Source organism: Melospiza georgiana, chromosome 23 (genome assembly GCF_028018845.1).
Source record: "Melospiza georgiana isolate bMelGeo1 chromosome 23, bMelGeo1.pri, whole genome shotgun sequence".
NCBI lineage: Eukaryota > Metazoa > Chordata > Aves > Passeriformes > Passerellidae > Melospiza > Melospiza georgiana.
The window spans coordinates 9,385,891-9,412,782 of record NC_080452.1 but is presented as its reverse complement, the minus strand read 5'-3'; the positions used below and the strand labels follow the sequence as shown (position 1 = coordinate 9,412,782).

The 26,892-nt window shown below is 47.6% G+C and overlaps 1 protein-coding gene across 5 annotated transcripts; it reads right to left on the bottom strand.

Moving 5' to 3' along the window:
- Window positions 1-1,322: 1,322 nt before the first annotated feature.
- On the bottom strand, window positions 1,323-26,257 carry HIPK1 (homeodomain interacting protein kinase 1). 5 transcript variants are annotated; one of them, XM_058039653.1, is made up of 16 exons: window positions 26,163-26,257; window positions 24,122-25,199; window positions 18,853-18,976; window positions 16,766-16,885; window positions 15,947-16,033; window positions 14,938-15,122; window positions 14,488-14,650; window positions 13,904-14,126; window positions 12,962-13,083; window positions 11,276-11,410; window positions 8,648-8,790; window positions 8,322-8,504; window positions 7,625-7,834; window positions 7,135-7,377; window positions 6,668-6,806; window positions 1,323-5,842 (listed from the first exon to the last, which is right to left on the bottom strand). In XM_058039653.1, the coding sequence occupies exons 2-16, from the start codon at window positions 25,195-25,197 to the stop codon at window positions 5,357-5,359; spliced, it is 3,639 nt and encodes a 1,212-aa protein (XP_057895636.1). In that variant the 5' UTR covers window positions 25,198-25,199; window positions 26,163-26,257; the 3' UTR covers window positions 1,323-5,356. The 5 variants fall into 5 exon arrangements, with proteins under 5 accessions (XP_057895636.1, XP_057895634.1, XP_057895638.1 ...); XM_058039651.1 differs by having other exon boundaries at window positions 6,668-6,816; window positions 7,139-7,377; XM_058039655.1 differs by having other exon boundaries at window positions 1,323-5,578; window positions 6,668-6,816; window positions 7,139-7,377.
- Between the last annotated feature and the right edge of the window lie 635 nt (window positions 26,258-26,892).

The window sequence follows — 26,892 nt, the reverse complement described above, 5'->3', positions numbered from 1 at the left end:
CCTTAGTTATTTGCTGGCAGGTAACACACCACAGATGTGCTGTCAGCACAGTCAGTGAAGCAAATGAAAGCATTTTCCTTCTCGTTTGCTGGATTTTCCTTTGATTGCCTGACTCCTGGTAATGAGGAACGGCTGTGAGCAGCCACATCCCATTAACCCTGTGACATGTCCCTGTGACATCAGCCAGGGCAGAGGGTTTGTCCCCTGGGCAGGGACAGTGTCACAGAGTGGTTTTGTCCCTTAGGGACAGGGACAGTGCAGTGGTTTTGTCCCCTGGGAACAAAGGACAGTGCCAGCACAGTACCAGCACCACAGGTACCAGCCCCAAGCCCATACATATTTCATTTTCTGTAAAATATTAAACCACCATGTCCCAGATTGCAAGGCAAACATGTATTTTATTTTCCATCCGTTTGGCTGTTGTCTTCTGTTCAGTGGGCAGTTTTCCTTATCTCTTCCACACCCAATCCTCCCTCCTGGGAGACACCTGCTGATAACAGGCTGTTGAATGTCACTGCATGGCTGATAAGAACTGCAGCATCCCACTGGGAGATGTGAGCCCATAGGAGCCAAGCATTCCTACCAGAATAGAATCTGAGGTTCTGGGGACAGCAAGACAGGCTTTTTGTCCCCACTGGATTCCCAGAGGGAACAGCTGCGTCTTCCATTGGACCTTCAGAGGAAGATCCACCCTTCTACAGCATCCCTGATCCAGCAGAGCCACACCTGACACTGCAGGAGGATGGATGGATGGATGGATGGATGGATGGATGGATGGATGGATGGATGGATGGATGGATGGATTATGGATGGATGGATGGATGGACGGATGGATGGATGGATGGATGGATGGATGGATGGATGGATGGATGGATGGATGGATGGATGGATGGATACTGCAGCTCTGTGCCCTGGATGCAGCTGAGTCAGGCGGTTCTGTGGGCACTGGCTGTGGGCTCCAGGGCTGTGGGCAGGGATGATCTGAGCAGGGTCTGATCAGAGCTGTGGTGCTGTGGCAGAGCGAGTGTGCCACCTAGTGCCACTGCATCCCAAATCCGCATCCTGATCCACATCCCAAATCTGCATCCCAGATCCACATCCTGTACCCATACCCTGAATCCACATCCCAAATCCACATCCCAAATCTGCATCCCAGACCCAGATCCTGGATCCACATCCTGTACCCATACCCTGAATCCACATCCCACATCCACACCCCCCACCCACACCCTGTATCTCCATCCCACACCATCTACACCTCATTCCAGATACCCCCAACCTCCTCTCCCACCCCCCCTTAACAGACCGAGTGACCAGATGAATAGAGTACAGAAAATTAACCCTTTTTATTGATGCATTGCAATTGTTCTACATTTTTACCATATTATGTAGAAAATACTTAAAATACAAGCTACTTTGTAAAACCAAAGACAAACATTGAATCCAAAGATAAACTATGTTTTCACAATGGACCCTTCTCCCATATAGTTAGTATTAAATTTTTAAATATCTATTTCTTTTGTTAAAATGATTTTTACATACCCCCTAAGTACATCAGCAATACAAACATAGATCAGTAATTGTCAGAAACTACCTGTATCTAGCGGCTTGTAAAAAGGAAGAGCACAACCATAAAAGAAAGTTAAATTTTACACAGTAACTAGCATATCAAATACATTTAATAAAGTAGGAATTCCATTGCAATATCAAGGATTCAAGCAGAAATACTAACATTACATATAATGTACTGCTACATGTAGTGAGATAGATATAGTTCAAGCTGAATCTGAAATCACACATTATATAAAGTTTAGCAACAAACAACCATGTGGACATGCGGCACCATTCAGAAGTTTAAATAAAATTAAAAAAAAGAAAGCAGGGCTGTGCCAATCCTGTCATTTAGAAGCAATTTAGTTTCATGTACTAAAAGAAATTGCTGAGTCAGAGGTAAATTACTGCATCCCATCAATTAGGTGCTAAGCAGGAAAGCCTCAGGAGTTGCCTCTGCAGGGGCTATCACAGCTGCAAATACAGGTCAGGTAAGAGAAAACTGATTGAACAGCTCAAGAATCACACAGACAAACCTAGCTGGGACCACGAGCTGGCTATCAAATATTCCACAGGTGAATCCCAAACTAGCTGTGAAGGAAATTAAAGGATGCCAATTCCTATCCAGAGATAGCAGACTTCTCTCCAAAAATGTGTAGCAGGCTCTGACAATGAGGAGAGTCAATTCTCGAACCCAATTTGAGGCTGGATATGCAAGGGAAGAAGGGATGTATCTCCTTAGAGCAGAACACTATACACCTAAATTGGGCATCACATACTGGGGCCAGCCTGGGAGGCCCTGGCCCTGCTGGGGTGGGGTTTGCTGTGTATCACAGAGGAATTCTGGGGTAGCATTCGACAGCTTGTTCCAAATGGAGCACGTTTGATTTTACCCACATCACTTCCATCTCATCCTCCCCGTTCCAAGACTTCTGGGAACTCGGGCAGTGGAGGAAATGACACCGTGCTTTGGGAATACATTTCATTGGGATTAATTGTGTCCCAAGGTCCTCTAAATGGACATTACAAGCTGCTGTTTTTAAGGGAAAGTGGGCAAGTTCTCAAAATTATTAGCAGATTTTGCTAGAGGTCTTTTTTCTTTCTCCTGTTAGTGAAGTGTTTTCCATGAAGTCCTATTTGTGAAACGGGGAGTTGGAGCTCGGTTTGCCTTTTGGTGGAAAGGCACAACTCTGTACCCAAGAGGTATCTCAAGGCAAGTACTGAACACAAGCAATGTCAAAAAAAGCAACAAAGTGCCTACAGCAACAAACAGCATCGTTTGCAGCAACGATGTGGCACAGCAAGGTTGGTTCTCTACAAACACACTGAACATCAACGGGGGCTAACGCTACCGCCCAGCTCCACAGCCCTCAGCCCTCCCTGCTCCCTCCACCTCAGGCCAGTCCAGGCTTCCTCCTAGCAGGAACGTGGGCTTGCAGAAATGGCTCGGGCATTTCTTGCCACAGCCAGGTCAGGACTGGCCTCCTTCCCACTGGGACAGAACATAAACTGGGGTTCAAGGTTAGCAAACCTCTTATTGCTGCAGTCACACGACTGCTCAAACCAGTTTATATCATCCTTCTGGACAAGATACTTTATGTGTTAGATGAGAAATAATTCCTGGTACAAGGGACCCAAGAAAACAAAGTGTAGTCCAAAACCTGCACTGATTATCCAAAGTGAGTATTTCCTCTGAACACTAACTAGGGCTACAGCTGACAGACCTTCCCAACAACTCCACACTAGCAGTAGCTATAAAACTTTTTAATGGTATTATGTGCTTTACAGCAGGCTCTCTTTGGTATAAATATTCTATCACCAAGCTAGCAATATTTTACACGACACATCTGCTATTCCTGTGGGGGAAGGTAACGCTACACTAAACCTAATAAAAGTGATTGCACGTTATTTAATCACTTCTGCAATATTAGACTAAACATTCCAATGCATTCCCAGCACTACCTTATCCGAAATGCACTGACAGACACTAACAGTACATGTGCCATTTGAAGGGAAAGCTTCGAGGGGACGTCGCTTCACCGGGAACAAGAACGGAGCTGGGATGAGAGCGGTGACAGGGAGAGGGCTCTGCACCATCCTGCTGCTCTGGCTGGGGGAGCTGGGTGGGTGAATTGCTTCAATTCGACGGGGGCTTGCTGGTCCCTCGTAAGGCAAGCTCACTGTAAACTCTAGTCACACTACATCATCATTTAAGGCACTACAATAAGGGGACACACCGAACAACTCTTCATCACACATACCTGTGCAAAACAAATCCAAGGTATCCTTTCCTCTCGTGAAGCTCTACTCCTCTCTCAGTGCTACAGTGATGAGCTCTAACCATTGCATTATATCACATACATTCCAACATGAATCAATTCATTTTGGTTTAAATACAAAGGATACAACACTTCCATCCCCAGGAACGTTTAAGAATTAGACAAACACTAAGTACAGAGTTCAAGTATAATCACTACACATTTTGATTACAAAGACAGAACATTTGGGGTTAGCAGGAAGTTTTGCTTGTTATATTTTTCTAATCAATATGTACATATTTCATTTTCTGTAAAATATTAAAACACCACCAATACAAAACTTCTAAAATAGTTTTAAATTCAGTAATAAACTTTAAAATCTGGAATTTTTTTTCCTTTTTTCTTTTTCTTTCTCTTTTTTTGTCTTGTTTTTTCTTTTTTTTTTCCTTGCAATTCCTACATGCACGTACTGTTTACAAGTCTTATTAAGAGCGCTTTAGAGTAGCTGCTGACATATCCAGGAGGATACGCTCACAGGAGTATAAAAAGCTGTACACATCAATACAGTGATGTTTCATTGTATTTCAAATTTATCTCCCTCCTAAATGAATCACGTGAGGCAAAAACATTAAGAAAAACAGAACAAAGCAAAGCCCTGTGCTTCTGTGAAGGAATCCAGCTCCATTATAGGGCCAGCATCTAATAAGCTGCAGAAACCAAATTTTAGAGCAATGCTGCGTTATTCACTTTCAGCTGGAGACAACAACACCACCCTGACAGAGCTGCTGAGCTCTGTCACACAGTGAGATCCTGAATACAGTTTGAACCACTTAGAAGAATTCTGCAATGAACACAAAAAAAATTCAGCTGGGTTATGGAGAATGTTCCAGAACACAAAGCACACTCCAGGGTTTACAGGACTCCTGAATGTATCGTGTTGCTGGCATAAGGCAGCTGCCTCTACCAGTCCTTAAACAAAGCAGAGGAGTAAACAAAATACCTTTGACAGAAACATATATGGAGATGTAATGGCTTTTCAGAACCAGCGATTTGTTAAAGACAAAGTGAATTACAGAACAGATGTCAAAATATTAAATCTGATTTTAAAACTGCCCCAGCAACGAAATGAGATAAACATGCACATTTTTAGTGGCAACGTGGATTTGTGCAAGCTGCTAAAATAGAATCTGCAAATCTGTTTGTTTAAGTTACACAAGTTAAAAAAGACATCAGGATCTGTCTTCTGAGACACTGATTTGACACCCCTTTTGATTAGCACAACAGAACAATTTTAAATAAACGTGACCATGAATTTTTTAAAAGCATCTATAAAAAGTAAGTAAAATTTTAAAAACTTAATTAGTGACCCTCGTACTGGTAACAAAGCATGCTGCTCAGTTAGTGACTGAACTCACCAGAGACATTTGGGAACAACATACAACCAGATCAGGGAGAAACACGAACCAGGCAGTCACTCCCAGGCAAAGGTTCACCTGAAATCCTCTCCAGCCTCTCAGGCCCCTCGCAGGACAGCGCTTCACCGGCAACTACAAGTAGGAGTACTGGTTGATCTTGGTGGGGCTCAGCGGGTATCCAGTGTAAATAGCAGATCCTCTGGAAGCACCAATATAGGACTGGGGAGCGAACTGGTGTTGGTACTGGGCGGGGGGGACGTTGGCAGAGGTCAGCAGGCTGGGCCCCACGCTGACAGGGACCTGGTGCACCAGCGTGCTGGGGTGGGCAGCGTAGGCGGCGTGGCGCGACGAGCCCTGCGGGGAGAACAGGTGGGCGATGGACGTGGTGGAGCCCAGCGTGGCAGCGCTGCTGGGGGCATAAGTGTACATGTGGGGCTGGCTGGACAGGTGGGCACTGGCCGTGGCTGCTGCCAGGTGGGGATGCACTGGGCTGCTGTGCTGGAACGTGTAGGGAGCCTGAGAAATCGTTGACGTGAGGGGGGCCACGTAAGCCTGCTGCCGGCGTGGGACAGCATTGCCGTTTCTCTCCTGGGAGGCCAGCACTGTGGTTTGCTGGTTCTGCAAGGGGAGGGAGTAAATGAGGTTAGTGGTCGTGCTCAGGTGAGCAAGGCGCAGCCAGAGCCCCCTGACACCGCTGCAGATCCTCCCTCGTGACGGCCTCCCGCAGATCTGAGAAGGTGACTGCACTTCGTGGGGACAAAGGTGACACTTTTCCTCTGAAATGGGGCAAACTGCCACTTGGGGGGTACCACAGCTGGACAAGTGAGGGCAGGTGCTACATCTGACCCAGAACTCCTCACACATCTACTCCTCTGCACGTTGGGAGGGTGGCAGCAGGGTTGCCCTGTTTTATCCCCAGAAAACCTGTCTGGTGCCCATGCCAGAAGTGAACTGCAGGGGTAACAACACTCCCTCTCCTCTGCAGTGTGACCCAGAGATCAAAAGTCCTGACACAAAATGAAGTGAAACCAATCTTTGAATTGAAACATCCAAAGATGTCGGGTGTCAATTGTTAGTTTGAGAGAGAAAGTCCAGTCTTAACCTACTGGTTGGAACTCTGTGAGCTCTAAAGAAAGGTAAAGAACTAAAGAATTTCCTCCTACTGTGCCTTCAAAGTTACTCTAATTCAACAGCTGGACCTTGGTGTCACCCTCCTGAGTGGCAAGATGGACCTGCTGTAAGTCAGGTGTGACAAGGAACACAAAGAGAGACTATGGAGACAACCACACTTGTCCTGCCCTGCCCCACCCCAGGACAGAACCAGCTCTGAAGAACTAACACTTGCAACTACTGATCCTGTTGCAAGCCAGCCCTCCTCCCTGCCTCAGAGGTTCCTGAAGCAGCTGTGAAGCAGCCCCAGGGCAGCAGGGCAGGTGGGCTCACCTGGCTGAGGTTGAGGGGCTGCACGCCGTTGGTGACCACGCGGTGGGAGCGGTAGCCCGAGGGTGTGATGCAGCATCCTGACGACTGCCCACTCACTGAGGCCACTGGCTTGCTCTTGCTGCTGCTGCTGCTGCTGCTGCTCAGGATGCCTGCAAGATGCCACAAGCTCAGTGCACTCCTCCCCTGCCCACAGCTCTAGGCACCAAACTGACTGTTTCTGTCACAGGGGCTTTGCTTTAATTACAATTTCAAATGTGACTAAGAAACCATCAGGAATGGTTACAGATCTTCCTAAATGCAGCCAGATGTAACTTAAAGGTAAATCTATCAATGACTATGAAAACAAACCAAAGCTTTCAGAACAGCAGCTGTGAAACCTATGGCTTGTACAAAGTCCAGAACAGTGACGATGAATGTGTGACAGGGACAGGAGAGCACCTGAGCCCGGGCACAGCACCCTGAGATACCCACCTGAAGCCTGGGTGGCCACGATGCAGTCGTTGAGCTGCATTTTCAGGGGTGGGACGATGATGGTGCGGGAGCTGGAGCTGTCAGCAGCAGCTCTGCTGGGCAGCTCCAGGGCCCCCCCAGTGCTCCTGAGCGAGGACAGGGGGTCTGGGGCATAGGGGCTGCTCAGGGACGAGTCTGAGTCAGGGGAGTCGTTGACAGTGACGTAGCTGATGACGTTGGATCTCTGCTTCATACCCAAACTGCAGGGGGAAAAAGGACAAAATACAAATGGGAAATGTTCTGGCTTTGCCCACCAGGTTACAGATCTCACTCTGGGATTTCACACCCTCCCTCCCTCCCTGTCAGATAATACTCAGATTAACAACCCAGAGATGTGATGGGGAATATTCTGTCTCATGCAGCTCTTCTGAGCCTGCCCAGGGCTCACACGCCGTGTCCCCCCCTCTCCCTGACGCTGAGCCCAGCAGAGCCCAATGCCCAGCCCACCTGGCAGGTTTGTACTTGCTGTCCTCCTCCTCGTCGGTGTCGCTGCGGATGGTGATGACGCTGACAGGGGGGCTGGGCGTGTCGGGGATGACGATGGGCTGGTGCTGCTCCTGCACCGGCACGTTGGAGGAGGACGAGGCAGAGCGCAGGGGGCTGCTCCCAATCAGAGAGTACACTTGGGTGGGCACAGGCTCCAGAGATGAGCTGGACCTGCAGGGAGAGCACAGCAGGGTTCAGCTCCAGCTCAGACAAACACACCAGCACGAACAGGAGCAGAACTTCAGTGCACACACTCAAACAGCAAAGTGCCACAGACACAGCCAAAGGCACTCAGGGATGCTCTGAATGGGACTGAGCCACCTGAACATTGCCAGAAACTGCCAGCCCTCATCCAGCATTTCTGTCACTTGCACTGCTATGGCACCAACACCCCAGGAGTGTAAAACCCCTCTGTAAAACCAGCAAAGCACTTGGTCAACCATGTCCTTGCCCTCACTGAAATTAATAAAATTTAAATCAGTGACAACAGCACAAAGGCTTTATCAAAGACATCTTTAAATGCAATTGTAGCATAATAAAGTTACACCCTCAATGCCTCTGTGATCAGAAGGTGCTTTTTTCCCCACCAAAAGGGCAACCTCCACAAACAAACTTGTGGCTTTTCTAGGATTGGGAAAGAAAGCAATGGAATCCTTACTTGGCTGTGCTCGGTGCTGGCTGCTTGTTCTTCTTTGCTGGCACATTGCTGCTCTGCTGCTGCCTCACAACATGAGCAACCCCAACGTTCAGAGGCTGTGCTGTGGCCAAGGTGACGTGGTTGGTCAGCAGAGATGGCTGTTGCATGAGAGTGCTGTACTGATTTCCATGGGAATGTGCATTCCTGGGGCAGAGAAGAAACAAGAGACCCAAACCCCATGACTACACTGCAGGAACCACGAGCCCCTGAGGAGAAGGGAGACACTGTGGGCTCCGTGATGGATGCATTCCCACTCGGCAGGGAGCTGGAGCTCCTGCAATCCTCACCTCCAGTCAGCCAGCTGCTGGCTGCTGCCGATGGTCTCTGGGATCACAGCTGCAGGCTGGACAGAGTTGTGCAGAGCAACCCCTGGGAGCTGCTGCCAGGTGGAAGGGAGCAGGATCTGCTGGGTTCCCCCCGGCCAGGCCTGCTGCAAAACAACAAACACAGACACGAGGATCACTAGGTTTCAGTTCCTGCAGGGGCGGGCAGAGATCTGTCCAAGCAATAAATGCACCAGGGTGGATTGTTAGCTTGCAGAGATACAGCTCATCCTTGCATGTTTTCCCAAGGACAAGAAAATCAGAGGAATGAGCTTCCCCAACATTTTGCTGATCTCTTTTATCACTGCTGTCACCTGGAGAAAACAGTGTTTACATCGTGCTGCACATGCAGCCAGGTATTGCACTGCCAGGTGCAGCAGCAGTGCTTGGGACTCTTTCTGAATGTAAACTCACACCACTGTTCTGCTGAAAGGTCCCAAAATATGAAACCAATTTGGTCCTTTCTGCTTTTCTGCCTTGCAGGGCTCACATTGAGAGAGCTGAGATGGTGTCATTATTGTGGAAATTCACCCACCTCAGCTGAAGCATTGAAGAAAAGCCACATTGAGAGATAATTTGGTTACATGAAGGCAGGTTCAATTCATTAATATTATCACTGTCCCAAACAAATTTGACAGCATAATATTTCCATGATTTTGATCATATATGGCTTTCTGTCCTGCAGCTTAAACTGCAAAACCTGTTGTTTCAAATTCAGTATTTCTGCAAGTAACAGATCCACTCAGTACAAATAAATACCAGTTCCGAACAAGAAGCCTTCAAAGCAGAGAGCTGCTAAAACCTCTGCCAACATAAGCGGAATAATAATAATAATAATAATAATAATAACATTGAAAAAATGAAAAATAAAAAGAGAAATATGTTAAAAGTCACACCATGCGTCTTTCCAAAAGCCAACACCTGCACAAGACAAAGCAGAGAGTTTAATACAGCAAGATTTAAATTCCCAATGAGAGGCAGAAATCGGGCCTTCCAAGCGACGAACTGTTTTGACAGAGGAAGGACAAAAATATGCAAAGCTTAGCAAATGGCTAATGCAAACTCAGGGGAAGCAGCAAGGGAGAAGTGTTGGAAGCACTAAAGGTGAGCAAATTCACGCCAAAGGCTCCCAGAATCCAAACAGAACTAGTCAAGTCCTCCAGAGAAACTCAGAATGCAGGCTCAGAGTCTGGAGACAGCTGGCTCTGATCCCCACTGCTGTACAGGGGAGCTGAACCTCAAGTCCACTGCACACACACAGCAGAACAGAATTTGCCTGTTGAATCAAAGCCCAAACACACTTTGGAGAACATCACTAACAACTCACTTGTGTCCCAAGCTCTGCTATAGTCACCCCTTGCTGTTTTTGGAGCCCAGATTGCAGCCTTTCAGCAATCAAACTTCAACAGGAGGAAAGAAGAAGCACCCCTGGGTCTGTTCAGCTCAGAGCTGTGACCAGGAGAGCCCCACTCTCCTGCCTTCCCATCCCCAGAAGCAGGGAGCAGCTCACTTGGTTCACGAGAACTCAAATGAGTGGGTTTAAATTTCAGGACAGGTATGACTCGAGCAAACTCCGCTTCAGCAGAGGTCTCCCTCTCGGAAGAAAATGACATTCAAACTACCACTTTAAAGCCACAAGAAACAACATGGTTCACACAATGGAATGTGCTTTGAAGGACATGTGAGGATACCAGCACTTTAGTGCACTGCAATGTTTTCATAAGCTTCACTGATCTGATTCTGGAGTTTTACAATGACTTCTTTGTGGCACTTGCAAAGTTGTTCTGATGCAGGTGCCAGAATACAGAAGAGGACAATTTGGCAAACGTACATTTCTTAAAGGTGTGTTCATTCCTTTCCCCCATCCTTTTTTAAAATTGTTCCAAATGACCTAAAAGCTAGCTACTGACATTTTGGATACTAGAGCTCACCTTTAATTTCAAGAACCAAGAAATACATATCAACTGAAAGTATCTGTGAGGAACAGAATCTTTATCTGGATGAAGCAAGCTACGTGCGATTGGCTATAAATAACAAAAGGCCAGAAAATTATTGTCAATATTCAACAGAGGTTAAGAGAAATCAACTGCCAGAGCAATACATTAAAGGATTTGCTGTCATTAGGGATTTTAGCCTGTGCTTAATGATCTGAAACATTTCTCCATACAAAGCAGCTTTACACGTGTTGCAAACAATATATGGAGCTAACTTGCCAAGTAGGTCAAATTCTGGCCATCCAGGTACCTGTAGCAGAGTCAAGCTAAAGACTGATTCCTTTGTATTCCACAATCAAAAGGCAAAGATAGGAGAGTAAGTGAAGAACAAGAATGATTACAACTCTTCTAGGGTCTAGTTTAGAAGAGCTTTCAGTACTAGGCTAGCAAAGGTAATAGTCAATGGATCTGGATTCTTTACAGAGCCACACTAAACGTCAGAGTCAGACAGTGCTTCAGCAATGTTGGGGAGGAAAACAACAAGACATTAAGATGTAGCAAGAACACAGCCACAAGATGGCACATGCTTCCATGCCCTCTGCAAGTCTAAGTTAAAACAAAAACTCAGTTAGTGAACACAATCAAGGGAGGCAATTACCAGTACTGCAGCCGTCTGTTCGACCAGCGCCGGCCGGCCGGCTGCGCAGTTCAGGGTAAAGGGCACCGCATACTGCGGCGTGATGGTGGCTACTTGAGGATGAAGAGTTGCTACCATTAGTGGTGTACAGCTTCCCTGAAATGTAGATCAGGCAGTGAGTGAAACACACGAGCTGAGGCAGGTCAGTGCAGGTCAGTGCGCCGGGCAGGGCCGTCGCCGAGGGAAGGGGCGCACCGACACCAGCACCGACACCAGCACCAACACCCAGAGCCTGCACTGCTCCACTGGCACCTCCAGGGCACCCAGGACAGCACGAGGAACTGGGAATCTCCAGTCCAGGGACACAGTTCAAAAGCCAAAACAAGTTGGGGAAAAATTTGGGGACAGGACCTCTCCGATGACACAGTTCAAAAGTCCAAATGAGCTGGGGAAAAACTTGGGGAGGGGATGTCTCTCTGATGACACATTTCAAAAGTCAAAGTGAGCTCAGCTACTGGCACTTTACTGGGTCCCAGAGGGCAAGTGACAGCCATGCTGCACTAGCCATGGCACAGTGCACCCTGGGCAGCTCCCTGCACTTGCTGTCAGACCTTCAAATCCACACACAGAACTCTTGAGAAAAGGTAAACTATGGGATTTCATGGAAGGCACAGCAGGTCTTTGGTGTCATGAAAGAGCAAAGTTATCCACGATGAAACCACCCAGACATGTATTAGTCCATCAATTGTCTAATTTAAATTAGATTCTTGGTGTACAATTTGCACTCTTGGATTCAGGTGGGCCCTCAAGTGGATTCTGCTTTTTGGAAACTGTGACCTGTATCATTAATGCTAAAGAAACCAGCAATCACAGAATGCTACCTAAACATTTGGACTGAACAAACTAAAAATTACTCTTCTACAAGGTCTGTAAGTGCAATACGCTGCCTGAAGAGTAAAACTAACAGAGTATGTGTTAATGCCAGCAGAAAATAAAACTATGCAAATAAATAAAAATGCACTTAATTATAAAGGCAACTACAAATTTTCAGTGAATAAAACTTGTGAATCACCAGGCACTTATTATACAATAAAGGATTACTTTTTGGAAATTAAAATGGGTTGAATTTATGACACAGTACTAATATTTAAAACAGCATTTTTGGAATAATTTGTGAATTTTGGTATTGTATGTTGCTTTATCTGCAAACTGCAGAAATAGATATGTCATTGCTACACAGTAATTCACACTAAGAATGTAATTAGCTGAGGATTCAGAAATAATTTTGTTGACTTAAAGATGAAATTTTAGCATGAGTAATATGTGTTGTCACCTCTGTTTACCGGGATCTCACTTCTCACAGCAATGATTTCTCCTGCCACATTTTTAAAGTGTAGGCAAAAATGACCAGCATTGCCCTACAGGCAGTGTCCATGCCTGAAAAACACAGCCTCTTTTTAGCAGCTGAAAACCACATATTTATTCCCATTATTAAATCAAACTCCTAAAACCAGGGAGCCACATGACATAAAATAGTTCAGACTTTAAATATTCCAGAAAAACAAAACAAGACAAGAAAATACTCTCTTAGAAGTGATCTCCATTTAACCTTTCAGTGTGTCCTGAGAACCCCCTGCTCTCAGGCAGGTTCTCCTGGATGGTGGAATTGCAGCTGAGCCTATGAGGGGTTTGGGGTGGCTTTTTTACCTGTGTGAGAACTCCAGACTGGATCTGCAGTGGCTGTGCTGCAGGTGCTTGTGGCACAATTGGGACAGCATTTTCCATCCTGACTGGGAACCCAGAATGCTTTGTAGTTGCCTGAAGTCCAGCTGTGGAGGACAAGACACATCACTGAGCTGCTGCACTATTCTTTAGTTTGTTTCCAAAAAATCAAATTTCTACTAAGGATAGGGTGGGATTAAGGGATAGAAAAGCTTTGAGAAAATCCCAGCAAAACACCAGCTGAACATCAACTTCTGCACCCTGGGATCCTGCAGGGCCATGATGGACAGCTCAGCTCTGTGGAGTCTGGTTTGCACAAACAGTGACACAGACTCCAATTCCAACCTGCCTGAGACAAGTTTGAAGTTCAAGCCTTACACCATCAGTTCCCATGTCACAAATAACCCTCCAGAGTAAGACAATGCAGGAATCAGCATAGCTACAGAACCCTGAGGATGAACAGAGGCATGAACAGAGCTGCCTGTGCTGAGCTCACTGACCCACAACCTGTGACAACCTGCTGGTGGCAGAAACCTGCATCAGGGCTGTGAACTGAGGCTCAAACACCAGTTATTTACTGTTGAGATAACAAACACAGCAAGACACACTGATTTTCAGGCAGGTCTGGCTCCTCTGCTCCCTGCTTTCTGTGGAATGCTGCTGTGTTCAGTTTGGGGGGAAAAACTGGTTGAGCAAGCAGCTGGAGCCTGCAAGCCAGGCAGGCAAGGTCCTGTCACCTGTTCCAGCAGGACCTGGAAGGGAATCAAGCTGCCTGCACATGTCTGACCTGGTTCTGCACCTCCATCTGATGCAAGAGCCCCGTGTGACACCCACAGAGAGCTCTGCTTTGGTCAGGCTTTTCTCAGTTGGGTCCAAATCACAACTTCTCCTGCCTTAACAGCATCACACCAAGGGTTCTTGGCTTACTTTGAAAAGCAGGGGGACACACAATGAAGGTCTGCTGGAAGGGGTCTGTCTGTGTGCAGATCTGGGTGGTTCCAGGCTGCAGGGAAACGCTCTGCTGAGCCACTCCTGCCACTGGGGCTGCAGAGGAGGGGTACAGGGCAGACTGGTAGTTGAGCAGGGAGACGTCAGAGTTGGCCAGGGAAAGAGTAGCAGCAGCAGTGGAATTGGAAGCCAACACACTGGCCTAGAAAAACAAACAAAAAAAAAATCACTTATCTCCTGTAATTTTATCTCTTTTTGTTATAAAACAAACAACAGGAACCATCAATATAAAACTGGGAGGAAAGCACCTGGAAAATGTTTGAGGTAAAAGGCTTAAGACAACACAGATCAAAAAACATGAATTGCACCCAATTAACTTACATTGCTGAACTGACAAATTTTCAATACATGAAGAAAAGAGATTCCTTGGCCTGAGTTTTGGGAAATTAGACTTTGAGACAAGACTATGAATTTTGGAGAGTAGTTTAAATTTTGGCCTGAAGGCACCAAATCAGCCTACTCCTTGTCTTTGATTAGGATAAAACAGGTGGAAGATGCTGTACCTGGTTGTGTACTGTGTTGAGCTGGTTGTTAAAGCTCATTGTCAGGTTTGTGCTTGTGTTAGGAGCAACATGAGTGGTGAAAGGGCTCTTGATCTGATTCACTGTATCATACATGTTCACTCTTCTCTTGCAGATCTCCATGTTCTGAAAGCAAGATTTCACACTGGAACAGAATGACAGAAGAAAAACATCAGATTTGTAAAAACAGGACACAGATGTGACAGATTCCCAACTTTATGCACATGCTTTAGGTTTGGGTTCTTTTAAACCAACAAAGAATGTCCTAAAACATGAAAAGGAAGCTTATGAACATTCCATTCCTTACACATGCCATTGCTATTTTCAGATCAGCCAGGAACTGCAGCAAAAAGCCCTGACAGAAAGCTGGGAAGTGCTGCTCTGTGATTCCAGCAAATCCTGGAACAAAACAGCCCATGCAGGGGAGCTTACTGGTTACTGTGGGGGAAGTCCAGCAGATGTGCCATTGTAACAAAGGAATGGTTCAAAGTCTTCAGTGGAGTAATTCTCTTATCTGCATCAATTGTCAACATTTTCTTCAACAAATCAATGTATTCCCTTCGGTCAGCCTTCTCTGCCAACATGTCGGTCCCTTCTAAGTCTGTAGACATATTCACCTGGAAAATCACATGGGAGCAGTTCACACAAGCATCAGATTAACTGCTGCCCAACAGTTCAATAATTCACACCACACAGAAATAGTTATTAGGCATTTCTGCCTCTTAGCCAGACCAGTTTCAGCTATCACAGTGCTAACACTGCCTTTCCCCTGCTCGTTCTAGGAGAGAAAGTCAAACTTGCACATGGAATTCTCTTCTCAACAGGGAGTTGGGTCCACTCAAAGGGACCAACCAGGCTTCATTCTCCACTCACTGGCAAAATGCCCTCATGTTTTGGGGGGAATCTATAAGGGGCTGGCAAGCCAGAATGATTCCACCTTCTCTGCACAGATCTAACCAGCTACAAAAGCGACAGAAAATTGATATTTAAGATTTAAAGCCTCATGATATTAAAACCATTCAGATATTCCTTCATTTTACCTCTGAGGAGAGAATGAAAATAAGAATGATCTGTAGTTTTTGTCACTATTTCCAAAGTCTCATAAGAGGTTTAATCCTACAAACACATTTGAAGGGGCTCAGCTCTCCTACTGCTCTGCTATACTGGGAACAGGCTGGGCACACCCCTGCTAACACACTGAGGCATAAGAAAACACAAAACATTTCAAACAGGTTTATAATTAACATTTTGAATGTTTTTAATCCACTGATTTCTGATGCAAATTGGCATCACTGTAAACCTCCATCAGTGCTCTGAATTGCCAGTAAAAGAGGTGCTCCAGCACAGGAGCCTCATTGTTAGAGATCCCCCAAAAAATGAAAGTTTCTAAATTAGATGTGGAAAGTTAATGAGTTATCTGTGCCCCAAGATGCCCACACACCTGCGCCATATCATCCAAACAGTTGAATATATATTTCCGAGCTTCTTTTGATTTTATTCCTGTTTCCAACTCATGTTCTTCTGGGGTCTATAAAAGAAAGCATTATTATAAACTGAGATATTGAGTATTGATAAGGAAAAAGCATCAAGAAACTGCTGAGGCAGATGATCAATTGCTGCTTTCAGACACACCACACACCAGCAGGTCAAACCAAGGAGCCCTGGGATCCCATTCCCTCAGCTGGAAAGATCATTCACTGCAAAGCTGAATTAACAACAGCATGACTTCATTTCAAGGCTGCCTTGGGTAGTGCATTAGCCAGAAGAACTGAAGGTTTCTGATTTAGAAAGAGGCTATAAATATTTTAAATCCCTCTTCTACAAAGAAGAAAGGCAAAATTCCCTTCTTTTTTGCTGCTCAAAGGCAAATCAGGCCTAAATCTCATTCTTTCCTGTCCTCTGCCAACCCAAAACCAGATTCCTGATAAACTAACAAGCCCATCACAAAATACTCCATATTTTACTGGTTGGATTGTCAGGAGATGACAACAAGATGACACACTTCCCTGGGAATGAGCAGCCCATAATGAGCAGCCATTATCTGAGTGAGGAACACCCACCCTTTGCTGGTGCTACCATCCCTGCTGCTTTTGTCAGAGCAGCACCAGGAGCTCTGCACAGCTCCTGCAACCTCAGACCCCAGCCAGACACACTCCAAAGCCAATCCTCACTCAGTGTTTGCACAGCACCCAAAAATGGGTGGGAATTTCTATCAGATCCTCAATGAGAAGAGAATTGGGGATGGGAGAGACAGACAAACCTTGAGCCTCCACAGTGGGTATCCCAAATTTGGATCTCTGTTAAAAAACCTGCTTGTTTTCGTTCCTGCACTGAGAAGATACTCCGCTGGAAGGCCTTGAGTTTGTGAAATATAACGAATCTAGGAAAGAAAATTACAGAAGTGAGGACTCCCACCATAAAAATTCACAGCTAATGGGGTAATTAACAGCCAGGTTTGTTCACAGCTAATAGGAAATTACCTGTAAAGAAAGACTGCCCAGATATGCAAAACTGCAAAATTAAAGGGACCATCTCAAGTATTTATAAAGCCACTTTTGCAATCACGCAAAAATTTCAGGTTTTAAATGCATCTTTCTTATTTTATGGAAATATTTTTGCTAATGTATATGCAAGCAGACTGTAGGTTTTTAAGACATAAAACAGTGTAAGAAATAGACATTTTGAGGGGAAAAATATCACAGAATTTATCATGTATGTATAAATAATTAAAGGCATGATTATCCAAGCAACATTGCTGTGCCTGCCTACACAATATGTTAGGCACACAATTTCAGAATAACATCATGGCAAAGCTCTCACTGACCAAGAAACCAAATATCCTCAAACACATTTACTACACTTATTTTTACATGTTAAAAAATAGCTCAGAATTTTCAAAGATCCTCCTGAATCCTTGTGGTTGTATTGATAAGACTCTGGTAAAGGGATAGCAATTTAAAAGCTATGCTCAAAAGGAAAGCAAACAGCAAATGTATAAAAAATTCCACAGTGTTAAGGTAACCATGCCTTGATCAAACCATCAATTACAGATCATTTACAGCTCTTTAGCATTTCTTCTTTGCCAAGCTCCTGCTATGGCACTGTGCCAAAACAGGGCACTGTCACAGCTTGTGATCACATCAATTTATGGGCTCACTTTTCAATTAAGCCACGGCGGATCCAAGTGTCTGCACGTGGATATTTCTTGTATCTGTGTGATAGTTCAGGTAGCAGTTCTATTTTTACAGGACAAACTTTTGCTTTACAGCCAAAGGGTGTTTATAAAAAAAGCTGTAAATCCCAGCCCAGCCCATGAACTCATTGCTGGAGAGGTCCTCTCACAAGTTCCACCTCAACTTTCACTTGCTGCTGCAGAATCTCAAAAAAAAAAAAAAAAAATGAAAGCCAAGTCATCTTCAGTGATGAAGGGAAATTCAGACATCAAAATGAACCCCATGAAGTCACACCTCACTGCAAAATCCTGTCATTAAGCAATGGAAAAAGCAGCTCCTCCCCAGCCACCTACACCAGCAGATAAGGTTCTCAGAAATTACACAAAACTCAGTGCACAAGGAAACCACCAGGCCCTACCTCAGCTACTTTCTAACTCATTGTGCTCATTAAGGTACCACTGTGCTTCCTTTGGAAATTTACAGTGCTGGGAAGACACATGTGAGACACTGAGTAAGTTTTCATGTATTTTATCACATAAGGAAAACCATACCAAGCACTGCAACAAGATCCCACTGTAAAAACCCCAGTGGAAAAGCTACTCTGAAAAAAACCCCTCTCACAGACTTTTTGTCCTTTTATAGGCACTGACTAGGCCAGGTAATAATGCCAAGTATCCACAGAAAGGACTAATTAGTTCAAGATGCCTCTCAGAGTCTTGCCCTTGGATTCCAAAGACAGCTTGAGGCTCACACTTTGCATAAAAACTGAGGCTTGCTGTAGGTATTAACAGGGCAGGAATGATAGGCTTGCTCTGTCCCCACATGGAAAAACTGCCCTCATGGTGAAATTACAGAGGGTGTTTCACACCAGGACACACACACCCTGCTTCTGCTTTGGCAGGAAGGGGTTGCAACAGCTCTTGGGTTTGGAAACCAGGGGTTAACTGCAAATTGGCCCCTTTTTTTGGACAGGATACACTCAGCTCCAGTGAAAACACACAGAACTCTGTGCTCCCTGCCCAGAGACAATGGGAATATCACAGAGAGAAAATGAGCTCAGACAGCAGCAATGTGCACTGATGAAAGCTGATGCAGGACATGGGGGGTCAGGAGGATGTGAACACAGAAAATCAAGGTTTCATGGGAAGATCCCACACCCCCCCAGTGCTCTCACCTGGTCGTACTCAGATGCTCCTGGATACAGAGGCCAGCCCAGAAAGAGCTCAGCAATGACACAGCCCAGTGACCACATGTCAATGGCTTCACAGAACGGCAAACCCAGGATGATCTCGGGAGCTCTGGGAAGGGAAAAGGACAGAAAAAAGTCAAATCTTCTACTCTAAAAGCTGCATTTCTTCACTCTAAACAATTCTGGGTAAAGCCCCTACACACACAAGCAAATCTAAAGTGAAAAAAAAAACCTATAAAGTGAATACAAATTATTCACTTTAAAGCAAAAGTTGTTTCCTAGGGTGGCCTAATGGATCCCAACCTTTTTTCACTTAGATGGATTCATTTATTGCCACGGTGCCCCCCCCAGCTCCTAGGAGGCCTTTATATCACAGTTGCATAAAGCTACTCCTTGAGTAATCAGTTTAATTACACATGACAGCATGTGAGGTGTCCCTGAGACAGCACACAGCATCACAGAATTATGGAAAGACCTTCAGGATAATCTAGTCCAGCCTATCCTACCAGAATTGGGCAGAAAAGCTCTGGCAAACAGGGACTTTTCTAGGAGAAGGTCTTGAGACCCCAGGTTGGCAGCTGCAGGAGGCTGCCTGCTTCATGTGGTGAAGGAGAGCACCTGCAGAGCCAGGAAAAGGAGCTCCTCAGAGAGCAGCTGGGTTTCTATCAGCAGGTTTTCACGCAGGGTTTGCTCAGAGAGTTTCGAGTCTAAAATGGACGCAGAGAGCCCAGCTGGAGGTTGTGTTTCAGGTTTCTGTGCACTCAACCACACCTAATGCAAAATGTACCTGTCTGGCCCAGCCTTTAGGGGAGGTGATAAAAAAACCTCACACTCCAAGCAGGGTTTGCTTCTCTAACAGGTTGGGATTTCAGGGAGATTTCTGTCTGGAGCTGACTCATAACACAGAAGGATGTTTTAGTGCAGCTCCTCACCTACACAGAGTTCTGAAACAAACTGAGGCTGTTCCGGCAGCAGAAATTCTGGTCCCACATTTGCATAGAGCACAAAACCCCAGGTGCTGCAAGCCCCAGGTGAGCTGCTGTGGGAATTTACCCTGGAAAGTACAGGAAATACAAAAGCCTTGACCTTCATCATCAATAACTAACACAAGAGCAAAGGAAGACAGAAAAGGCCTAAACTCCAGGCTATCCATTTCCTGGTCATGCCCCAGGGCTTGTGTGGCATTTCTGCTGTTTCACTATGGATACTTCAGTTGTTAAAAAAGGCTCTGAAACCATCTCTGATCCCTTTACAGAATTCTAAAAACCAGGGCTTGCATAATGTACAGGTGTCAGTAAATTTGACACTCACCCTCCTCGACTCCTCAGCCTCCCAACTGTTTATCCATGGCAAGAGTGACTCCCCAATTAATCACCCTTTGTGCAGTGGTGACACAGAGACACCTTTTGTTTCAGGTGTCTACACAGGTGTCTCCCAAACAGAGGCACTCAGCCCAGCTGCACAGGGCACCTGAGAAAGCACAGGATCAGAAAAGGCCAGGCTGGATGGAGCTTGGAGAACCTGGGATAGTGGAAGTGTCCCTGCCCATGGCAGGGGTGGGATGAGATGAGATTTAAGCTCCCCTCCAACCCAAACCAGTCTGGGACTCTATAAAAAAGATAACCTCACTGTTGTAGTGAGGTCACATTTATTCTTTGTTATACAGATTTTATGATGTCTGAGCCCCCCAAACCAGAGCCATGATACACCTCCAGTAATCAGAATAACAGATTGTTCAAGCTAAGACATAATGACACTCTCCACTCAACACTGATCTGTTTCTACCTTCTTGTTTGGCTGCTCCTGACAGTTGTTGACTTTGGAAAGGTTTCTCACATGTGAAAATATAAATGATTGTGCAAGTACAAGCAGTAGCTGATATCTGAATGCTGACTCTCCTGCCAACATTTATATTTTAAGGAAACATACTAGAATGGATACAACTTTCTACAGGCTAAGTAACAGGTGCAAACCAGAGGAATCTCTTTCTTCACAAGTAGAAAAAATACAATTCATACAATTACACAGGAGCCTCCCTTGCCATTACATTACATCATCAGCAAACTGTACTGCCCCTCTTGATTACCCTGATGTGGGAATTTCCAATTCAGAAAGGACCCAGACCTGTCATATAAGGCATGCTGCACTTGGACTGGCAAACAAACTAAAATGTAGCTGGCTTGTGGAATATGCAGAGCATGCTAATCCTTCTCTAGTGTGCTAAAAACTCCCCCCTAATTCCAAAGGAAATAGAGATTGGTGGCAGTTTGTTGGTCTTTCACTCCAGGATGGAACAGACTCACATATTCCTAAATCTCAACACCACGATGATAGCAAGTTGAAGTTTTGTATTTTATTCCCTGCAACTAAATAAACGAACTTCTCATGAGCCACCTGATTTCATTCTGATTGCAGGACAGGGCTGGGAAATCAGAATTTCTCTCATCTCCTTTTCCATCACTACAATTAGCAGCCTTATGAGATGTGAGCTGAACCAGGACAGCAGGCAGAGGTCACTTCCATAGCTGCTCTGCCAGAGATTAAAGTGATTTTACCATCTTAAGCTCTTTGAAATAAAATCAACAACACTCTTTGCACAGATGCTCGCTAAGCACTGCCTCCCAAAGCTGACAAACACACTCGGGCACTCTCAGAAGAGAAAGGACTCACAGCAGCCCCAGAAATCTGCAAGATTCCCTCCCAACATTTCCAAACACCCCATGTTTACACCTGTGCTTGGGGATGGAGGGCACACGGAGCCTGTGCAAGTGCAGCGATGCAGGGAGCAGCAGGGCCAGCTCAGAGCTGGATTAGCAGAGTTAGACTTGGCAGAGGCACTGCTGCTCCCCAGGCCAGCATGGCTGGCACAGAAGTAGGTCATGGAGCCCAGAGCAGAGGTGAGAAATGGATCCTCCTGCACTCTGCAGCTCCCCCAGTGCCCAGGGCCACCTTCTCATGGCCCAGACTGCCCAGTCCCACAGTCTGTGCTCCACAGGCAGCACCAGGAGGCAGGGAGCTCAGTAAACTGCCAGGATGGCTGCGCTCACATTTAACACAGGGCATGAGGAAACCCCACTCTGTACAGCAAGGAGAGCAGTACTGCAGGAATTTTTTATTTCTGCACACTGTTTCCTTCCATTGTTCATCCTCCCCAAGAACAAAAGCAACCTGAGCATGGTACTCTCGTTTTCAGGTGAGGAATTACTGCAAAAACATCCTAGAGCTGCCACAGGAATTGCTCACTGCAGAGAGCTGATCTACTCCTACTCCACGATGGGCTTCAGAGCCAAAGAATTCCTCTTGGGCACTTCTGCTCAGTCTTTGAGGCGTGAGCAGTAGAACTGCCCCTCCTGAGTGGGGTCAGGCAGTTTCTGTGGAAAAGGGATCTTTCCACAGCAGAGCTTACCCAAGGGTCAGTAACAGGGACTGAAAGCTAAAAGGTGAGCACAGAGAGGTTTATTTTTAATGGCTGGCAGAGAACCTTAGGAAGAATTGGTCTGTGCTCTTTCATTAAACACAGCACTGAACAAAATTCCAACCTGGAACTCATCTGAACACTAATTTAATGTGAATATGGGTAAGGCAATCCAGTTCTCCCACAACAAGCTGGTTTCTGCACCATCTCTGTAAATTCCTAGATTATGGACTTTAGTAATCATCACCATTTGACTAATTACATATCACTAGACTTCCACATCACAGCATTCCTCACTCCAGCCAAGCAGACAGTCCAACGCCACCTAATCCCAGGTTATTTGCCTTTCTGGCAGAGTCAGTCACCCCAGGGAGCTGCAAGGGGCTGGAGTCCAGTGCCCCACACACAGATGGAGCAGGAATTTCCCTCCCTGCCGCCCCTGGAAGATTCTTATCACCCCTCACTGCTTTTCCTCAGCTAAATCTGTTTTCTGAGATACCAGAAAATGGAGAGCACCATGGGCCTCCCCAAACTGCTTTGCTGACACATGTGGCAAGTCAGATAGAGCAGATTCTTGACCAGTGGTCACCTCTTTCCATGCAAAAACAACAAAACTGATGATGTATTTTAGAGAGTGGGTGTTTTCACAGAGCTGGGGGCACAGGGGACAACTGCACTACAAACAAAAACATACCAATCAATAGTTTGGAATTGGAAAGATTGGTGCCAACAAGCTGAGCAAAGATCATGAGCAATGGATTAAGAAAAGTCTGTATCACATGAAAGGAATGTCATGGAAAGCTGGTACTGGGTGCTGGAGTTAAAAAGAAAAACAACACAAAAACAAAGGGAGCGAGCACACAGGGAGCATGAGGGATGAACAGTGCAAACCTACAATAAGCCAGGCTTAAAAACTGAAGTGAGCAGCCAGGGAAGACATCAAACAAGGCAGAGACACAGGGTGGGGCAGAGTGTCTCAGTCCTGTCTGGTCCCAGCTGGAAGGACTAGATACTAGTTCTAAGTTTTGCGTCAAGTGAGCTCACAGTCCACCCAAAGCAGCCCTGACAACACAGCACAGACTCTGCACGGCCCTTTGAAGCCACAACTTCTTTCTGCATCCGTTTATTGAAGTCTGCTGCTACTTAAATTCAAATACAGACTTAACAGAGCCAAGCTGGAGAAATAATTGAAAGAAACAGCATAGCTTGCTTTACACACAGTCTCTGAGTTTCAATGTCTCTGGCCATAATTTACTTTTAATTCTTGGGCAGGAGTAGGGCAGAAGACATCTCCAATATTGCTAAGGGAAGCAGAGATGTTTCTCACCACTGCTCTAAGGGAGCTGCAGGTCTCATGAAAGCATGACCTAGCCAGGGTTGACACAGGAAGTCATGTGCTCCTGAAGGGGGTTCAGACAAAGATGAAGAATCAGAAGAAACAAAAGTGAATAGAAATTGGCATCCCTTTGACTTCTCTCCCTTCCAAATGTCCAAGGTTAATGGACTAGTTTCAGATCATAGCAGACACATTCACTACTTAACACTTCTCCAGTTTGCCACCTCATACAGTGCCACAAGCCAGTGGACAGGATAAAATCACTAAGTGCACTGATCTGGGGGGGAAAGGAAGGTGCTGGGCTGCAGATTCATTAGGCCACTCTAAGGCAGCCATTCTATTTATTTACACCCAACTTTCAGAAGAAATCTCCAGGAAACATGCAGAGCTGATGATTTCCTGCTGCCCCTCAGCTGGGGTTACACAGGAAAGCTCAGTGTGTGCAGAAGGAGCCCCCAGCAGGACCAGCCTGACCTGGCTCAGGGAGCAAGGGCAGTGCTCACCTGTAATAGCGTGACTGCAGGTACGTGGAGCACACGGCCTTGGACACGTGGCTGGCTGACCCAAAGTCTATCACCTTCACTCTATAGGGCTGGCGTGCAGGATCCACCAACATGATGTTCTCTGGCTTCAAATCAGCGTGGATCAGACCCAAGCTCTTCAGCTTCATCAAGGCAGTTGCCACTTGCTGCAGGATGGGCCGGATGTACTTCAAGGGCAACGGACTGAACTTGTTTTGCTTTAAGAAATCGTATAAGTTCTGTTCCAGCATCTCAAAGACAAGGCATGTATGATTCTTGTGTTGAAAGCACTCGTAGGAGCGGACAAAGTTGTACTCATCAGCATTCTCACTGCTCAGGCGAGACAGGATGCTCACCTCGATCTGGCCCTGCCGGGCGTACGAAGGGTGGTTCTTCAGGATTTTGATGGCTACAATCTCCTTCGTGCTGCGTTTCCAACATTTGGCCACCTGCCCGAACGTCCCTCGTCCCAGGAATTCCAAGACCTCATAGCTGTTGGTCATAGAGCACAGGATCTCATGCTGGACCAGCTGATAATCTCCCTCCCCACTGGAGCTGCTGCTCTTCGTGGTGACCGTGGTGGTCGTGGCCGCAGCTCCCACCGCAGGTCTGTTTTGCAGCATGAGAGGTGGATGTTCCTCAATGATCTGCACACTACCGTTGCTGTCGACCTCTTCACTTTTCCTTTTTAATCCACATTTTTGGTATGGTTCCAGCAAAGAAACGTTGCTCCTGTGGGTGATGGTCTGGCTGCTCTGGAAGGACGCTGTGGCGCTGCTGCCGGTGCTGTCGGCCGCGGTGACCACGATGTGCTCGACGGAGGGAGCGGGGAGAAGGAGGTTCTGGTCGTAGGCAGGGATGCTGAAATTGGCTACCTGATGAGAGGAGCTGGCTTGCCCTTGAGCTGCTGGGAGGTTTTTGCTGTGGGTATAATACTTGTCACTACTGCTCTGTCCTGAAACATCCCAGACAGACGGCTCCACTTTCAGTTTCTTGGCACTGCAGAAGGCACTCGAGGATACTGACGGAGGGGAGAACACCTGCAGCTGTGAGGCCATACCTGGAAAGGAAGAGGAGAACTCATAAGGGACAGCAGGCTGGGATGGACAAGATCCTCTAGCTCACAAAACGCAGAATGACAAAAATCCGGTGTTTTTCTGAGCACCATGCGGTGCCCACCACTGCGGAAGGGAACATCTCTAAGTGCTGCCCTAAGGGCATCACCGATCCAGGCTGTGCAGATTACTGCATCTGAGAAGCACATGGCTCTTTATCCAGCTCTCTAAGGGCTAAAGGAGTCCCAGGACACGAATCAGAGTCAATTGGGTTGGAAAGAGCTCTGAGATCATCGAGTCCAAGCTGGTGACCAAATACCACCCTGTCACCCAGACCAGAGCGCTCAGTGCCACGTCCAGTTGCCCAAACACCTACAGGGCCGGTGACTCCACCAGCTCCCCGGGCAGCCCGTTCCCGTGTCTAACGAGTGGAGAAATTCCTCCTATTGTCCAAGCCAAACCTCCCCTGGCGCAGCTCAACACTCTGTGCTCTTGTCCTGCCGTTCGTTACCCGGGAGAGCAGCCCGACCCCCACCTGGCTACACCCTCCTTTCGGGGACTTGCAGAGAGCGATAAGGTCACTCCCGAGCCGCCTTTTCTCCAGGCTAAAACAGCCCCAGCACCGGAGAAAACAAAGCAGAGGATCGGGGGAGCGCAGGAAGTGGGAAGACCCTGCGAGAATGCCGATCCCGTGCCCAGGCCTGTTTCCTAGGCACTGGAAAAACAGACTCGGTGGGAAACCCAACCGCGGCAGGCCCGGCCTCCCCCCGGGGCAGCGCCCGGAAGGCCGGAGCGGAGCCCGCCGGGAGCGGAGCCCGCCGGACCGGACGGGGCCGGGCCGTTACCGGGGCTCGGGCCCGGCCCCGCCGCCGCCGCCCCGGCCCTCCCCGGCCCGGCGCAGCCCCAGCGCGGGGGAAGGGGCGGGCCCGGGCCTGCCCGCCCCGCCGGGCCCCGCCGCCCGCACTCACCGCCGGTGGGGGGTTCTCAGCCGCGGGCCGGACCTGCCTGGGGGACACGCGGGGGTGCGGAGCCCCGCAGCGGGCTCATCATAGCCCCGCCACGGCCGCCGGCCCGGCCCGCTCGGCCCGCGCTCGCCGGGGGGAGCCCCCAGGCCGCTCCGCCGCCGCCGCCAGGCTCCGCCGCGCCCTCACGGCCCGGCCGGGCTCCCCCCGCCCCGTCCCGCCGCCGCCCCGGGCCCGAGCGCCCCCGGCCCCGCCGCGCTCCCGCCGCCGCTCCGGGCCCCGAGCGCCCGCACAGGCCGAGCCAGCCGAGCCCCGAGCGGGCGAGCGCGCACGTGACCGCGGGGCGGGGCGGCCGCAGGAAGCGCCGGGGCCGGGCCGGGACCGAACGGGGCGGGGCTGGGGACGGAACGGGACGGGGCTGGGAACAGACCCGGGGAACGGAACGGGACAGGCTGGGAACCGAGTGGGGCAGGGGAACGGAACGGGACAGGGCCAGGAACCGAGCGGGGCAGGGCAACGGAACGGGACAGGGCCGGGAACCGAGCGGGGCCGGGATGGGGAACGGAACGGGGCCGGGGAACAGAACGGGACAGGCTGGGAACCGAGCGGGATAGCAGAGGAACGGGCAGGAACTGATGCTCAGGAAGTTGCACCTGAACACGAGGAAGAACTTCTGTGCTGTGAGGGAACAGAGTGCCCTGCAGGGTGTGGAGTCTCCCTGGCTGGAGCTATTCCA

What these genes read in the sequence shown, in the direction of transcription:
- HIPK1 (XM_058039651.1), bottom strand. Translation starts at nt 25,197, where the DNA reads ATGGCCTCACAGCTGCAGGTGTTCTCCCCTCCGTCAGTATCCTCGAGT. An exon ending in CTGCAGTCACGCTATTACAG is followed by an intron (nt 18,977 to 24,121) that starts GTGAGCACTGCC and finishes TTCCCTTCCCAG; the next exon opens with AGCTCCCGAGATCATCCTGG. An exon ending in CGTGGCCACCCAGGCTTCAG is followed by an intron (nt 6,817 to 7,138) that starts GTGGGTATCTCA and finishes GGCATCTTGCAG; the next exon opens with GCATCCTGAGCAGCAGCAGC.